Below are 18,110 nucleotides of genomic sequence, written 5' to 3' on the forward strand. Positions count from 1 at the left end.
CTTTTGCTGTATTTTATGTCAAAAAGCAAGAGAATATAAACTATAGTTTGTAGAACATAATTAAGTATCTTCTTGCTTTATATCTTCGAAATCAGTCCACGGATTAAGACCCCCTGGAAATCTCCAGCTAATCTGGCTAATATGAGGTTAAACTGAAATGTCGTGTCTATTTCTGATAATACTGACAGGGGCTCGGTTGAGTCAGGGTACTACCTCTTCACAGTGTCATACTAATGCATGATGCTATATGTATCGGTGTTTTGATGGGTTCTCTAAATAAGAAATCAGCCAACCCTGTGCGAACTAGAGAAAAAGACTTTTTGGTGTCAACACGCGGGGAAAGGTGAGAGCTGTTTAATGCTGTTCTAGCCCTTTCAGTGCCCAAAATATGCTCTACTGAGAACACTTTAGAGAGCGACACACATTCGAGATTACATCTGAGATAAGAAACGCGAAGGCGCAGTTCTTCAAGGAAAAGTTAGCTGAAGTTAAATCTGCAGCGGCTTACTGGAAGTTAATTGCAGATGCGACAAATCCCGTCAGAAGAAATAGAATTGGACCTTTAAAGAGGCAGGATGGAATCCTTGCCGTCAACGACGTAGAAAAGGCTAACCTAATAAATGACTTCTTTGCCAATATCGGCACTAGACTTAGACGAGCCAACAGAAATGCTCCACACCAGGGCGATCGCATCAGTTGCTTAGGGCCCTCTGTGACTGAAATTACCATCTGCGAAGATTTTGTCAGACGTAAATTGAAAGCCATCAATCCAAATAAATCTGCGGGTCCTGATGACATTGCGCCTAAATTATTAAAACTAGCTGAGCCTGCGATTGTCTCTCCATTGGTTGATCTATTCTCAATCAGCGCTCACCTAGGAGAAACCTTTACCGACTAGAAGAAGGCTCGTTTGATTCCAGTGTATAAAAAAGATGGCGAAGCTGACACAAACAGCTATAGACCTATATCGCTTCTTAGTGTTCCAGGCAAAATAATGGAATCTTGTGTATCAGAGTCTCTACTTCGACATGTTTTCCAGAATAACCTAATTACAGATAAACAGTGAGCTTACCGTGAGAGGCACTTAACTGGACTATTGCTTGTACACCTGTCGGAAATCTGGAGAACAGCTATTGATGCTGGTAAAGTGGTTGCTGTGGCATTTGTCGACTTCAGAAAAGCTTTTGACTGTGTATCTCATGCTATTCCGCTGCGTAAGTTGAATTCTCAATTTGGAGTACAAGGTTCTCTTCTATTATGGCTGACAGATTATCTAGCTGATCGAACTCAATTCACGGTAGTAAACGGCCAACACTCAAATGTGCTAAATGTAACGGATTCTCCAAGGATCGGTACTTGGCCCAACATTGTTTGCAATGCACACCAATGATCTACCAAGTGCTGTTACCTCTGGCTTTGTCTACATGTACGCAGATGACACAACCGTTTACTGCATCGGGGACACTGTCGACAACACTTTCACTTCTTTAAACAAAGCTTTATCGGAATTGAACAGTTGGTGCCTAGAGAACTCTTTAACCCCTCACTCGGCAAAGTGTGAATTTATGCTGTTGATGAGAAAACCGCACATCGGGCCACTAAATTTGGTGACAATTGGGGAGGATCGGATCGAGTGGGTGAAAAACTCTCGTCTTTTGGGTGTTACTATCGACGAGAGACTTTCATGGACCCACCACCTTACTAATGTGAAAAAGAATTTTGTAAACAAACTTTGCCGATTGAAAAGGAGTTCGTTCTTGAACGGAAACGCCCGATTGGACTTATACTTCAAGATAATACTACCAATAGTTCTATACGGACTAGTCGTCTGGGGCGGCTGCCCTAATGCAGAGCTTCTACATTCGCCAGAAGTACTTCACCGTAGGGCGGCCAGAATTGTATACAACTTGCCCCGAGATATGCCTACTGAGGAATTTTACCGACATTCGAACTGGAATACTTTAACCCTCTATTATAAACTCTATTATATACATCCCGTACCTCACCTACTGCCATCTCACCTGGAATTTTTGCCGAGCAAGTGACAAGAGAAAACTTGAACGCACTCAGGAGAGGGGTTTGCGTGCAGTCTTCAGAGATAGTAAATCTACATATGAGCAATTACTTAAGAAGGCTAATTTAAAATCTCTTTATGAAAGAGGGCTACAGGATATAATATAATATATATAATAATAATAACAACTTTATTTATCCTCGAATTTCAAGGTAGCACGCAAGTGCTTATATCTCCGAGCAACAAATGAACTTAAACTAAATAAATTCAAATAATGATGGTTTTTGAGGAGAGGGGAAAACCGGAGTACCCGGGGAAAAACCTCTCGGAGCAAATATAGCTTGCATGATGTTTAAAGTGAGGCATAATCTGTGCCCACCGACTGTCAAAAATTTGTTTTCATTGAAAAGTTCCACTGACAACCTCAGAGGTGCAGATTTCCACATTCCTAGATTTAATACTGTTACTTATGGAAAAAATTCCTTAAGATATATCGGCCCTTTGCTGTGGAATCGACTTTCAACTAACATAAAAACCTCACCTTCTCTACAATCTTTTAAAAAACAGATCTGTTTAACTAACCTTTCGTCTAAATTAGAATACGATTGTGAGAATTGTGTTTTATGTAGCACATGAACAATTAGCTGGCTCAGGGAACGCTCTATGTGTTTATTTGATTTAATAATGAGTATAAAATAAGGTAGTTTAAACTTTTAGTTCTTAATGTTAATGACGTATTTAAATTTTATCTATTGTAAAATTGTTAAATTAGTTGAATTTAACTTATTGTATTGATTTTAGGTGTCCCCTATTAGTAGAGAGTTTCTTACCCTCGGCTAGATCGATTTGACACATAAATAAAGTTTTTCATTCATTCATTCATTCATTCATTAAACTGCTCCATAGCGTGTTTATAGGTGAAGCACCTACAGCTCTGTCATACTTAAGAAACAAACAATGCACCACATACAACTTTGGAAGGAGTAATAATATAATTGTCCCGCGTTTTAACTCGCAGTTTCTTAAAAACTCCATTAGCTATAGAGGCGCTATACTCTGGAACGCTGTCTCGAAACATTTCATAGACCAGTTTTCGGTTTTTTATCGCAAAGTGAAGAGGGACTCTTATTTTAAGGATCTCGAGTTCAGCGCACAGTCAGTCCAGTCACTACCCAGGCACTACCAGGATTTTAAATGCTTTTAACAATTTTTATGTTTTAAACGCTGTAGTCAATTTACCTAGAGATAAATAATGTAAATCACTTTTATTATTCTTATTATTTTGTAGAGTGATTTTAAGGGACACTATTCTTATTGTTATTGTAATCATATTCACTCGATCCCACAAGCCCCCAGCGTTAAACCTCATCGTGTTTAAATAAAGGATATGATTGATTGATTGATTGATTGATTCGTTTGAACGCTAAACTGGAGTCAAAAGTCTAAGTTATCGTCCTCAGAGGACATCACAATATAGATGTATCTATTTATGGCAAATCGTTGAGCAGTGCTGTTTTATTCGGATCCACATTGAGAAATCGTAAGGCAGAGACAGCACGAGAGTGGGAGCAAAAATAAAACGAGAAAAGTTTAGTTCGGATGACATGACGTGTTTTGACTTCATTCATTCTCTAATTTTATGATTCATGATCAAGAGTGCATCACTTTCAGATGTCTAACATTTTCAAATACTTTTTTCTGTTGACTAGTCGCCGGAAAAATTGGACATGTGCGCCTTAGTTTTTAGTGGGAAAAACACAGAATGGTATCCATAAAAAAAAAATTATCTGGGTGTCGTCGTTAAAGAACGAGTACTATCGGGTAAATCACGTCTTATCGAGTAAACTGAAGGTTTTAGTTTATCAAAGGATTTCTCAGCTCACGTTTCCTCGGCCCTTATTTTATGATTATAGAGTCTGTAGGGGGAGAACTCTGAACTCTTGATTAATGTAAACAATTGCCCATAATTTGTATTTGTAAGTAAAGTTGTTCAGTGAATGTTTGAAAGGAGCCTGGGCGGGTTCAAAATAGGTTGCAGCGGGCTCGGGCCGGGTTTAATCAGTCTTTGTTTGTTCAGCAACGGTATAATTAACCGATGTTTACTGAATAAATCTTATCTACATGCATACTGATTTACGTAGCTATGTATACTGATTGATGCGAGACAAGTCAAAGCACGTTTATTCGCTGATCATGACGGAAGAAAAATCGTTCAATTCATAAAAGGAAGACACATTTCTCCAGCGAGACAACGACTATCTTTCGGGTCTGATGCACGTATGGGATGACACATGATGCTTCTCAAAACAAACCGGTACGGGTTGAGACCTAGGGATATGATGGTATGGTGACATTGCGTGACATGAAAATCTATGAAGGGGAATCCCCTAATTATAGCAGGTAAGCATTCATCGTCGGTGGAAAATGTCGTTTGAGATCAGGAGAGTGAAAACAATTCTTGCCGTCTGGAAAATCAGATGCCATCTTCATGGTACATAAAACCTTCAGTGGCGTTCGGTTATTCATCTCTCGAATAATTCAAAATTCATCTCGGTTTTTGATTTTTTTTTTGTTTGTTTGTTCTTTTTCCCAGAGAATGAAAAACCTCGTCAATAAGGCTACACGGGTGACAAAGTCTGTGATTTTGTCACGAAAAGTTCAACTCATTGAATTTCTCGCGATTTTTTTTCAGCGATGTAATAGCTGTCACCATCGCAGCACTTGCGCGCGGGTGGCTACACGGGTGATTTGCACTGCGCGCTGGCGGCGCCACAAATTTAGAAAAAATCGCATCACCATCGCAAGCAAAAACTCGCTCTTGCATCTGCGGCTTACCAGTGTGAGATGTGGAATTGGACTGCCTTTCAGTTTCACGGAATGAGTTTAATTCAAACAAGTTTCATTCGTAACCATTCACACTGATTCAAATTTCATTTCAGTTCACCACTCTTTGTCAGTCTCTCAGTTGCGACATTTTGTGTCTTGACCGACCCTCCCTGAGTAGCAAGTGACCTTGAACGAATAGTAACTCCCTCCTCCCCAGGGTAAGATTTGACTTAAACGCACTTTCGCCAAATATGTAAACTTCGCGCTTGTGCAGTAATCGACTGTGTTCCAATTTACCTCGTGAATTTCGCTATTGTAATTAATAAGTCATTGTTTGGTTCTAAAGCTTTTGTTTCAAGATATACTTTATATGGCCATATTTGAGACACTAAAGGTTCCACATGAAGGGAGGATGAATCAGATACACGATCAACGAAATCAACTGCTGTCTATGAACGCCTTTGCGTTTCTCATATCTATTACCAAGGAATCCAAGGAATTTGCAAGGAATTTCAGCCCCATTCCTTCTCTATCATCTTTCACGGATGAATTGCTGTGAGGTAAGAAAAGAATTGTTATCTTGTAAATAATACTATTTTACTAATTCGAGGCTCACAAAATCATAGCGTATTTCATTTTTCACACACCACTCGAAAAGGTCCAATGTTGATGACTCTTGTGCGAAGCACTAAAGGTTCTGCAAGAAGGGAGGTGACTCAGGTACACGATCAACGAGATCAACGGCTGTGTATCAACGCTTTTGTGTGTCTCATATCTATTACCAAGAAATCCAAGGAATTTGCAACTTTCCCTAAGACACCTTCAGTTGTTAAGGTTTACGTCATCCTTAAGTACTTTAAGGGGGTCAAGTCTTAGCGGGGCAGGTACCCGCTGATGCACCTTGGATCACGGCTCAAAAGGCCTGAAGGGTTCAAAGTCGCAAAAAGAGAAAGGCACAAAGACATTAAGTCCTTGTTTGGAATGCACTGCATTTCGTCTGTAGTTCCTCGTTATCGTCTTTAGGGAAGCTTTCGCCGCCCATTCTTCTGCCCTTCTTCTTCTGGGGTAAGCGCCAGAGTCATTGGGCCATGAAAGACACACTGACACTTGGGGCGAGGTCTCGCTTCTCGGATCGTCTAATAAACATGATTGAACACATACCTTTACCCATGATGTAAACAATAAAAAAACTGAAAGTATCGCTCTCAGAATTTGAAATAATAAGTTGTTCCTTAGATCTTCTCTTCATCTTCTTGGAATCGGGTTTGCATACTCCAAAAATTAGGACATCTGTGAATACGTTAGGGAGACAACTGGAGATAAGCGAAAAGTCGTCATGGTGGTGGAGGAGGGAGACTGGGCTGCTTGGGTTAGAGAGTGACACGATTTTTTCAGACAAATCAAAGGTCACTCTACAGAAAATGAGGGAAGTCCCGAATAGTCGTCCGGGTGACATTTTGGCGTTCAAATTAAAATTCGCTTCGAAAACGTGTGCGTATAATACAAGCTTCGAAGAAAGTCGACCACTGGCTCATTGCCACAATACTGATGCATTTCAGGGCGTCTATTCGAATAGAATTTCATTTTGTTGATTTCCCAGTTAGGTAGGAAATGGAAGTGGTTAAAAAAATTCACCCCCTGTTGAGGAAGGGTTGCAACATTCGTTGCACTTTAAACAAAGAACTTTAACTGACGTCACAAATCTTGCTTCGTTGCTGCCTTGTAAGTTTGAATCAAAGTTAAAAGTCCAAATTATTCCAAAGATTTATCTATAACACTTTAAGTCTCGGTTACAGGCGATTAATTCCAAGGTCTGATTAACTGAAGTTGGCTCTTTAGAGTGGGGATCTACTTTGGCAGTGAGGCGAGAAGCTCAGAAATAAACTTTTCCGGTTCTGGGATGTCAGACAGCAGTTCTGTAAGGAAATAAAGTCCAGGATAGTACATCATTAATCCAGGGACGTTAAACAAGTGCATAAAGAGAACTTTGCAACTTTTTCAAAAGGACACGATGAGAGATGGAACCGAAGGCCTTGCGGAAGTCAACGAAGACGATACCAACCACTAGATATTTATCCAGTGCACGTCTCCAGTCCTCGAACATTTTTACCAACAACGATTCGGTTGAGTGGCCCTTTTGTAGGCCCACCAGTGAGAGTGGCTGAGATTATGCTCAGAAATATGAGTAGTTATTGTGGTGGCAACAGCCTGTTTAATCAGCTTTCCTGGGACGCATACATAGTAGGGAAATTGGTCGATAACTTTTTTTGTCAGTTTCATCGTCTTTCTTGAAGAGGGCAGAGACGTTAGCGTTTTTCCACAAGGTAGGGATTGAATTTCTTGCAACACTTTGGTTATAAAGAGATAATAATCGATCTATATCTTGATCGACTGACCGGTTTCTTACCAGGATAAATAAAGTTGTTATTATTATTAAAGTTATTATTATAATGGTGGGATCAGCTCCTTTCCTGCGTGTTTAAGTAGTTTTGGGGAAACATTATCCAGTCCGCTGGCTTTGTTTGTTTTCATCTTTTTAATGTTATTAGCAACATTATCATACGATATTGAAATATTCGTTATGTAGGGAGTAAAGCGGTAGAAGTAGATATTACCACTCTCCTGACTACAAACAGGAAGATTGTTTGCCAAATTTTCACCAAGAGTAGAGAAATACTCATCAAGGATCTGCGCTTTCTTGTGATCAGATTTTTCGATATCCCCATCTGATGACCTAATACCAAGTATGGGCTGCGGCACTGAGCTGTAAGCAGCTTTTTTGACCAACTTCCAGTATGACTTGCAATCTTTTACTTCGTCAAAAAGATCGATGGAGAACTTGCATTTAGCAACTCTAACATCGTGCGTAATTTTTGAATTGTTTGGCTTAAAGAACTGAGTGTTAAAGCGTAAGTTCATCAGATGGCGTATCTGCGGAGTAACCCAGGGTAAAGACTGGCTTCTGACTTTGATCTTGCGCAAGGGCGCGTGTCCGTCACATATCTGACCGAAAATGTGCGTCCACGCCCAATGACAATCATCCAGGTCGTCGAATACCTCGCATACAGACCAAGGGGTCTCAGCGATATCCGTTGAAAATTTGGCTTGGTCAAAGTTTTTATAAGAACGAGCCATAATTATTTTAGGAGGGGGTCGCTTGATCCTTGTTTGGACTGATGCATGTACAAGCATGTGGTCTGAGATTCCAAGCTCGATTGCTCTGGTGTTTTAAATCACTTTACGCTTGCTGATTATTACCAGGTCAATCAGAGAAGACGTATCACTTGTTACCCTTGTTACCCTAGTTGGTTTATCATTGATAACCGTGTAGTCAAAGTGAGATAACAGATCCTGTAATTTTTGGCCAGAAGTGGAGGAAATTGAACCGTCGGTTAGACAAGTACAATCGCAGTTTAAGTCGCCGATGATAACTACATTCCGGTGTTTAATCCAGAGCTTCTCGAGTATGACCTGAAATCTATCAAATAATAGAGAATCTGTAGGTGGTCTATAAACAGTTCCCACGATGAAACCGGACGAGTTTACCAGAATCTTAAGCTATATAGCCTCAGTGTCCTTCGATTCTAAGGAGCTTAGCCTTGTTGAGCATATATGTTTGGCGATGTAGAAAAAACATCGCCACCGATGGTGTTAGCGTCTCTGTCCCTTCGGATAATCTTGTAGTTATCAATCTCGAGTTGTCGATTGTAAATTTTCCGATCCAAGTGAGTTTCAGTAATCGCAAGAATTTCAAAACGGCATAGAAAATTAGAATATACTGCGCTCTGTTTCAATTTGAGTTTAAATTTCATTTTAGCCATAGACTGCACTTCCCGTCAGTTCAGCGGCAAAATAACTTGCGCAGTATGTTGGGAGAACACGAGAAAAGTTTGTAAATCACTCGTCATTCGGCTCGCGTTTATTTCTTGAGTGGAGGCTGTAAATCTCTCATTTTCCTCTTGTTTTTCTCCTGTTTCCATTTTTGTGCGCTGCATTATAACCCGTGCCAGATGATAACACTTCTGGTTACCCCCACCCCCCCTCATGCGTGAAGCATTGTGGGATGTAAATCAGACGAACGCTTGAAGTAGCGTCTTGCGGAAATTCAGGGACATATTGATTATCAGGGTATCCAAGTCAACTGTTTAGGCTTGCTGGAAAAATATAGTTCGGATATAAATCTGTGAACGTCATTGTGATTCCTTTAAACTGTACGCCGACTATAAGGTAAGCTTTAGGTGCATCATGAATTTGCTTGCGATGTAGCTTCCTACTTTACAAAGTTGTTCGTAACAAGGAGTTCCGTCCAAATTATGTAGCATTTCAGTTGAAAGTTAAAAACAGACACCGCATTTATTTACGTTTAGGACTGTAAACTGCATCTTAAAATGAAGAAAAAATGCCTTGAATGCGGCAACTGACGTTTTCCTGGGTGCCTTATTTCAAGTTTAAGGTGTCATTTACGTGCATGAAAACTCTCGTCTCATAGTATTTCATATAGTCTCGCGTGATGTTTGCCTTCCATGTTAACTGGAGCAGATCTTTAGCGCCCTCGGTTTATGAAACTGAAAACATAATTAAGTTTCCTCTGTTGACCTTATGTTTTATGAAAAGAAATGCATTCTGTCTGATTAACCCTTCTGTTATGAATACTTATTGCAGTAATCATGAGTTATTTCTGATCAAAACACGAAATGAGCACAACTGTCTGCCTGGAGTTTTGAGTCAGATTTTAGAGCTCCCCGCGGCGCGCTAAAAGCAATTTTTTTTCACTTTCAATTTTTTTTTTTTTTGTCAACCAATTACTAAATATTACGCACCGCTAACTTAAATGTTCTCGAAGAGAGTAGACATCTTTATTTTTTATTTTTTTACACAGGATAGCCCCTTCAGTGTAGTAAACACTGGTATCAACGGGGGTCCTGTTACCCACCCATCCCACCCCAGGGGAGGACATCCATCACACAGTAATCTCGTGCGTGGGAAATTAACGTCTCCTACCTCTAACCCTGCAGGAGACGGGACCTCCATTTATTCGTCCCTATCCGAGAAGACTAGAATATCTAACCATTTCTCGATATTATAGAAAGGTAGCATATTCTTCTCAATTATTTTTTAAGACCCTGAGTGTTGGTCCGGCCGGGGCTCGAACCCTCGACCTCCCGCAAAACAGTCCAGCGCTCTATCCATTGAGCTAACCGAGAGGCTTGAGTTGATTGAAAAAAAAACCCTTTGTCTCGCGTTTTAAGAAGCCAAGACATGATTCACTGTCATCTTTAAACTACAAGTTTAAGCGCATGTTTCCCTGATTGCTTATCCTATATTCTTAAGTAATCTTTTAGTTCAAAATCATTATGCATGATGTTTGTTGGCAGTTGCTATGGAGACCCAAAGGAACTTTTCTATGCTGAAATTATGCTACCACTCTTTTCGAATTTTGCTATCTTGAAAATGATACCTGGCGCACATGCAGTAGTGTTTATCTGGTTCTTTCTGGAGCATCACTTTATTTTCATCGTCGTAAGTTAGCAAGAACTTGGTGCCATAATTTCCACCCGCTTCAACAAAAACAATAACAATATTTGTTTATTTCCACCATTTGCAGATCTCTCTGAATTATTGGTAGGGTCAGATACTACACAAACAAACATACAAATATACGTGTATTTATGTAAGTATACGTGTAATTATATAAATATAAAGATATAGATATAGTATAGTAACAATTGAAGTACAACTGATTGTCGAAAGCTCAAAGTCTTAGTTCTTTGTATATTTAAATTACTACCCAACTTGTTTTCGTGCCAGAGAATCTAGAATCGGATTCTGTGACCCACCAACGTTAATGCATGCGATGGAACCTGACAACATTACTCCACAGGTTTCTCTCCCTTGCTCTTGCCGTACCGGGAAACAACTTTTAGCGTTTTTGCATATCAGGTCTTTCACCTTAGTAGTTTCTTATGATCACAGTAATACTAGTCCACGTCATCATGAGTTATATCTGATTAAAACACGACCTGTTCACAACTGTTCGCCAGGAGTTTGGAGTCAAGTTTTTTTAATCACCCTTTCGTTGTAATCTTGCTACTCTTCGCGATGTTCTCAGTGCTACTTTTCGAGCGCCTTACTCATGGAGCTCCTGCGCCGCATCGGCGTCACTGCAAGAGTTCTCCGCCGCGCGCTGACAGCAATTTTTTTATGCACCAAGGGACTGCTCGTAGTCCATAGAAAGAAAGTTTTTCTTTCTACAGACTTCTTTCATGTTTTTCTTCTGCTAGAGCAACCAGGGGCGCAACAGAGATCGTTTTTCCCATGTTTGTGTGCTGTAACCCGAGCCAGATGAAAACACTTCTGGTTACCCCCAAATGCGTAAAGCATTGTGAGATGCTTAGAAAAGAATAGACTGAGAATTACAAGTTAGGCAGACACTTGAAGGAATACCTTGCTGAAACTTTCGGAACACATTGATTATCAGGGTACCTGAGTCAACTGTTTAGCCCCGAGCCTCGCGCTCTTAGCAACCAAAAAAACCTGGGTATCAAGCAGAGAATCCGTACTTTTAGTCCGCATTCTCTGCTGGATACCTATAGCTTGCTTGAGTAAATCTGTGATCGTATTTCGCTTCTAAACTGATAGAGGCGTCAACTTTTACGCTGTCATGTCATCATCCTATGGCGTGAAAAAGTAATTAAAGGAACAGTATCCGAAAAAGTGTACATGGTCGGTGCTTAAAAATAGTGATGAGACAAAGCACTCGCCCGGAGCGTGTTGCGGTCAATGATACAGTCACGTCGAAGAAACTTAGTCAATGCTTGTGTATATAGTTGACTTCATTAATACTAACAGGCTGCGACGCTTATTTACTACGACATTTAACTAGCAGCCTGAGTGTTTGTTTTCTAATCAATTTTACCCGATTTTTGTTTTCGGATCGGAGACAATAGTCCTCAACCGACGATTTATTTCCGTTACTGCTTCACTGTTGTGTTTAAAATCTTTTACGGCTGACGCTCGGTGTTGTAATTTTGAGCATCATGATACCAGTTATTGGGAATGATGTCGGCGGAATAATACAACGTATATTTCCTTTTGCTGTTAAACGCAAGAGCCCACAATGTACATGGCGGCTCTTTCTCACTGATATTTTATGTTGCATTAACAGTTTACACACTGTTCCAGTTTTTCTTTTTAACCATATTCATACATTACTCATAGGATCCTTTGTCACTGGCTTTCAGATGATCTATTTCGGTTCCGGAATCCTCGAGATAGCTGCGAGAGATTTGAGACATTAGAGAAACGATGTGACTCAGGCACTGGTGTTGAAAATCTTTTTGCGTTACCTCCGCGGCAACAATAACTAAAATCGTGAATAAACAGGGACCGAGGGTAGTAATTATTGTTTTCAAATCAACCGTGCAGATGTTGAACAAGCTGACAAAGTTCGCGAAGTGGAGAATTATTAGGCGTGCAATGTGTAGTTGAAAAAATGCAAAAGACGAGAAAGGGGAAATGAGTTTAAACAGGTGGAGACCACAAACAAGGTTAAACTGTCCAAGAACTTAACAGGGTTCGTACTGTCTTGCACGTCCGTTAATTTCAGAGGAATTTAATATATTTTTAAAAAGTCCTTGAATTTCTATTTTCTTAAATATTCCTTGAGAGGGGTGGAACGTTAACTTTTGCCAAAAATCAACTGTAAAGTCTAACGCCGTGCGCCAGGGTCGTTTCGGAAATTATCATGTAGCTCGGTAATAGATCTAGTTATGCGTTATTGACCCAGTACGAGGACTAAAACACGAGCCAAGCGTTGATAGCCGAGTGAGAGCTTCACTGCAGGACAAAATGGCTGCGATTCTGGCCACTGCTGAAAACTAAAATGTAAGGAAGGGCTAACAGCCAATCAGCTCATAGAATTCGCTGTATCTTGCACCGCTTGCGAAGCCAGTCAAATAAAAAAGCAAGATATATAATTCACCGGCGTAATAACTCTCCGAGCTATAATCTCTCCTAACTTATTCATCCAAGGTAATCAAAGTTTAAATGTTATGAAAGGTAGAAAAGAAAGGTTTCCTTTGTCGCGCCTGATTCAGAGCTACAAGTTTGGATGGCCGATGGGAATGGGCGCCTATCCGAGGAAGTAGGGTATATCGATTACTTGAGGCTGCGCGCTTCGTTTCACCCTTCATATTATCTCATATTGCCCAGTTTGTCGAGAAATCAGTCCTCGTCTTACGCTCACGTCCTACAAAAACGACGAATCGGAAATTTCACGATCTAGCTACGCAAAGAAAAGTCTCAGCTGTTGTTTTGCCTTGTTTTATTTATTTTTTGCAGCATTTTGTGTTTTGACGTTCTCTTACCGTAACGGTTTGAAGGGTGACTTCTAGCAGTAAATGAAGCTGTTTTTCAAATTTCTATCCTGTCTCAAACGACCATTTTTTCCTGTCGCTCTGCGATAGATAAGTGAAGAACTCAAAAGTCCCAACAGCACTTATTTTCTTTTAGCTCTCCTTTAGGCGAAAAGAAAATAAGCGCCCTCCCTTCAAAAGGAAAAAAAAATCACAGAATATGAATACAGAAAGGGATTTTAATACCTGAGCGGAACTTAAGGAATCTTATAGGGTACAGAGCATTCAGAGCGACGACACAAAAATTTCTGTTTCTTCTTTAAGAGACATTCCAGTTTTTGTTTACTGTTACTGCCTGTGTTTACTTGAACTTAAATATAATGTTCTTCTTAGAGAAAACACTGGAATTAGAAAAGGGCCGCCGCTATAAGCGTCCCGGGCGCTAGTTCGAGCATTCACGATAATCGTATACACGCAAATCTGTATTGAATAAGCCCTTAGAAAGTAAGGTTAATTCCAAACGATATAAGCCGTATTCGGATCGTCCGCTCGCACATTACATCTAACTTTGAAACTACGGCAATATTTCTTAGCTTTCTCATGGAGTATTTAACCAGATATCGTTGCACCACGCATTGATAAGTGAATCGTATAGATTTGATATAATAAGATTCTTACTAGGCTCGAAGGCTGAGGACAATAAAACCAACAAGTGAGCTATTCATCGCTAAACCTCGAGGTGATAAATTTGTTCACTCCGCTCAGCCTAAGAGCTAAAAAAAGAATTTAAGATTTCGAAACTGGCCCATTAACATTTAGATTCAAAACTAAACTTTTGAATCAAGAACTTAATTTGCCTTCTAAACGCAGTCACGTCTTCCTGTGTGTAAGCTGGTCTCCAGGTACGCCACGCCAACTCCTTGACAGTATAGCTTTTGAGAAAATCAGCGAGGTTTTTCAGCAAGTACGCACCGCAGTCAGTATCATTTGTTTGCTGGGGAACAACTGGGTACCTGGAACCCTCAAATAGCAACTCCTGCTGTGAAGAACACTTAGCACACCACTCGTCTTTCACATATCGTTTCACTGTCCTTTCGACGTTCAAAACGTGGAATTCTTTCCGCATTTGCGGAGTCCAGAATTGTCATTGACACTCGGAAAAGCCATCCTGATTATCACCAAAATCCAGTGGTCATTGTGGCACACTGGAAAGACCACAAAGTCTTTTTCGAAGATGTTTGTTTTCTTTGTCCAATGCCTTATGGTCATCGGGTTAAAGTTCCTCTCTATTTTCGCGTAAAAACACGAATTAAATACATGTAAATTGCCTCTTTTATCTTCCTCCACCAGTGAGTCGATGGAATGCAAAATAAAAAAGTCCACAGTGTTGTCGTCTAACTTCTTGCCTTCCTCAAGGCGAGACAAGGAAGTACTGAAAATCTCGCACTTTCCGTAAGATGCTGTCCACGAAAACAACTTCACAGTTGGGACAATAGAAACATCGCTCTCTTTGCTTTGAGTTTTTCTGGCTTTCACGATGAGCGCCTCAAATGACAAATCTCTATCGCGTGGCCGCAATGTTGTTTGCTTTTCTACAAAGTGCCTTACATGATCGGCAAGCTCACTTGAAGACGTAATTTGAAGAACCACGGCAGTTCCACTTTCATCAATGAGGCCCTCTGAGTTTCTTGCATGTGAATCTACTAGGTACTACGATGAAGATCCGTTGACGCAACCAATACAGTAGTCCAGGACTCGCAGTACTATGCCGGTCCCTTTCTCACTTTGGCACTTTCTAAAGGCATCTTCTAAAGTAGGAAAACCCTTTTCTAAGTCACTTTCCTTCTTTATAGTCCCGGCCACGATTTCTTTGCTGGCATTGCTAAAAGTATAATTTAGCATCATGACTCTATTTGGAACTTCGTCCAGGGTCAATTTCTGATCATCCTTTGGATTCTTCTTTAAATAGCACAACTAAAAGCAAAACCTCGTCAACATTGGTCGCTTTCCAAGTGTCCACAGCAATCAAATTACTGTAGAAGATGGCCACTAATGCAATCACAGAACACTGCTGCCCCGGATAATGAAATGAATCATGCCAGCCTTGGTGAAAAGTTCCTCGACATGTTAAGTTTGGTGAATGGTTTTGCGAAACCGAATGAAAGCCGCTCTCGTTGGGGGAGTGTTCGTCTGAGTTTTCAGACAGAACTTTGACCATTCTACGAAACTTGCTGCCGTCACACTTCTTGATGTTGCGTTTACGCTTGGTGTTTTGGCTCCCGCCGGTCAAATTAAACGAGGGTATCTGGTAATCTTGTTTTATCACACCGTTTGGATTAGCAGATGGCGATTCTGATGATGACAGAATTGTTCTGGCTGAGTCCGCTGAAGAAAGTTCCTTATTTGAGCACAACGTTGGTGTTTTCGCTGACGGTTTACGCTTGATAGGCGAGGTTTGCAAGGGTGATGCTTGCTTGCGTTTCCTGCTAGATACCTCGAACAGACAGCGTCGAAACTTAAGTTTGGGAGTGTGTGCCTTTATAGTGAGTGATGCCGATGACGGCAACCTATGTTTGGGAGTAACGGTTGAAAACAGCGATTTGCCTATTCTTTTACTGAGGCTGGAAGTCCTGGGTGATTTCTGCGTCTGCGAGGAACTTGTACATGACTTGGAACGGTTCTTTTTACCTTTGCGAACCTTAAAAAGCTGCCTCCGAGTTTTCTTGGGCACTCGCACCCTCTTAGCCTTCCGTGCACGTGGCGTCTCGTTTTCGAGCCATTTATGTTCGGTTGTTTTCACCTTGATAATATTTTCCCAATTAGTTTCGTCGTAGTCAAACCTTGGGTGATCACATTTTGACACGAAGCAGCGCTTTTTTTCATTGTAGTCATATGACAGGAGATCTTTACACATGAACGAAGAAAACAGCTCGTCCATAATTAAGATCCAGCGCTTGTGGGTTGTACTCCATTCCTTAGTACTAATGCGGTTTGGCTAGCCGCCTCCGCGGAAGTAAAAATTCTTTCCTAAAGAACAAAAGCAACAGGGAGTTTTAAAATAAAAATTGCAGACTACTAGTAATAGTTCTAATATAAACTTCAATGGAATCATAGTTTCGTTTTCATCATGTCCTTTTCTCCCATCCGACTCGATTAGCCATGGGATTTTCGGGTGGGGCTTGTAATACAAACTGTTGTGTAAGAGTCTTAGAATCTTAAACAAAAATTAAACCGATGAGTTCTTGGAAGTTAAGGAAGTGTTCGCTTACAACGTGCTGAACCAAAATGTCATTTTTTAAAAGCGGACTGTCTATCTCTCTTGTTGTTCAGTGTTGCGATTCATAGTCGATAATATAGCAATAGGGGCCTATCATCCAAAAACTAATTTGGCATAGGAAAATTTCGTGTTTATTATGCGTCTTACCTTCCTTTGTACATTCTACGGCATTTCTAAAACACAGTCTCAAGAAAAGGAGCTTTTCAGCATACCGATGGGTTAAAATCTGGTCCACTGAAAGAAAGAGAAGACACAACAAAACCCCTCTTTAGTAACAGGAATGCATTGTGTCGGGCATCCTCTTATTCGTACGATCGTCCGCCACAAACTAGAATTTTAAATATAACCGGAGTAATGGGGCAATTTAAATTAGTGTATTGTGCTTCAACATACTGGTCATTGAGTAAACAGAAACGCTTGCTTTTCTATCGGTGGCACTATGAGCTATTACAATTTTCCTAATTACGTACATGAAGTCGCTTCGCCACTTCCGTCATGGTTTGTTGCCCTGCTGAATATCTGTTTTTGTAGCTTATGAGCAGCCTCAAAACCTTGGTTGCTGTAATGCCGTAATGATCTGAAATTCCGGAGAAGCATGGAGGCATGTTCAACATTTAAATGACCATAGTCACCAGTGCCAAGGCCCGAACCAAACAGCTCCCTTAAGTAGAACCCCCCCTTTTTAAACTGTAAAAAGAAATTGAAAGAAATAAAGGAAAGAAAAATGAGCACGTTTTACTCACATATCGGTTTGTTGCTGATATAATACTGAAGGGCGCAAAACCAAATAACAAACCTCCAAGTCAAAAATAACGATTTCCTCTTCCATGTCTTCTTCAAAAACTCTTTGCCGCATGATCTTGGCAATCTCACGCCACTTGCAGAAAACCTTAGATGCAAAAAAGGTTAAGAAATAACTTAATTAGCAGTTTAGTGTTAATATAGACATACATTAGTAGTCTGAACGCTTTTCTTCAGAAGGGAAAAGAAAAGTAACTTCACCGCATAATAGCCAGCTAATCTTACAAGATACACGTTTCGCTATCCGACGCAAAAAAGGGTCTTTACAAAATAACTTTTCTCCTTTCTATGTAGCTTTAGAAGAAATATAGATCGTTTCAGTTTGCGACCACCGACAGGTTACCGACACGTTACCGACACGTTACCGACAGTTGGCCAAAACTTTGGCCTGAAACATGACGAAAACTGTCAGCCAACAGTATGTTTTGGGAACTGTTCTTCACTTTTATCGACGTGTGCAAAAGCAGAGCGCGAACGAGTGCCTCCTATCCCCACACTCGCACTTCCTTTTGCCCACTCTTCCGCATTCGCTCTTACAGCAGTAAATAACAGTGTGAACTGTAACCATTTGCTGCGGTTCGAAGAATAGCAGAAAATTCATGTTTTCACGGTTCACCGAGGGTTTGACAGTTGCTGTGGCGACATCAGAGCTGATAGCACGTGCTGGCGCGACTTTCCTATAGGAAATCATTTTACACTGGCATCGCTGCAGCCTTCGGGTTCTTGTTTAATTTTATTTACTAGTACACTTTTCATTCTGTTCTCATGTTCTGGTCATTTTGATAACCTTCCTCCCTCAAGTTAGTTGTTAAATGCCTGGCGGAAGGGATCAGGTTTC

The 18,110-nt window shown here is 40.6% G+C and overlaps 1 protein-coding gene across 1 annotated transcript; it reads right to left on the bottom strand.

Annotated features, from left to right (window-relative positions):
- Positions 1–13,146: 13,146 nt before the first annotated feature.
- Positions 13,147–17,360, bottom strand: LOC148733152 (uncharacterized). The gene is made up of 3 exons (XM_088756210.1): positions 17,268–17,360; positions 16,619–16,705; positions 13,147–16,221 (listed from the first exon to the last, which is right to left on the bottom strand). Exon 3 carries the CDS (start codon positions 16,130–16,132, stop codon positions 15,137–15,139), a length of 996 nt encoding a protein of 331 aa, XP_088612336.1. The 5' UTR covers positions 16,133–16,221; positions 16,619–16,705; positions 17,268–17,360; the 3' UTR covers positions 13,147–15,136.
- Positions 17,361–18,110: the final 750 nt, after the last annotated feature.

Source organism: Stylophora pistillata, chromosome 4 (assembly GCF_964205215.1).
Source record: "Stylophora pistillata chromosome 4, jaStyPist1.2, whole genome shotgun sequence".
Classification (NCBI taxonomy): domain Eukaryota; kingdom Metazoa; phylum Cnidaria; class Anthozoa; order Scleractinia; family Pocilloporidae; genus Stylophora; species Stylophora pistillata.

Excerpts from the sequence above, each read along its gene's own strand:
- LOC148733152 (XM_088756210.1), bottom strand. The coding sequence starts at position 16,132 with ATGGACGAGCTGTTTTCTTCGTTCATGTGTAAAGATCTCCTGTCATAT.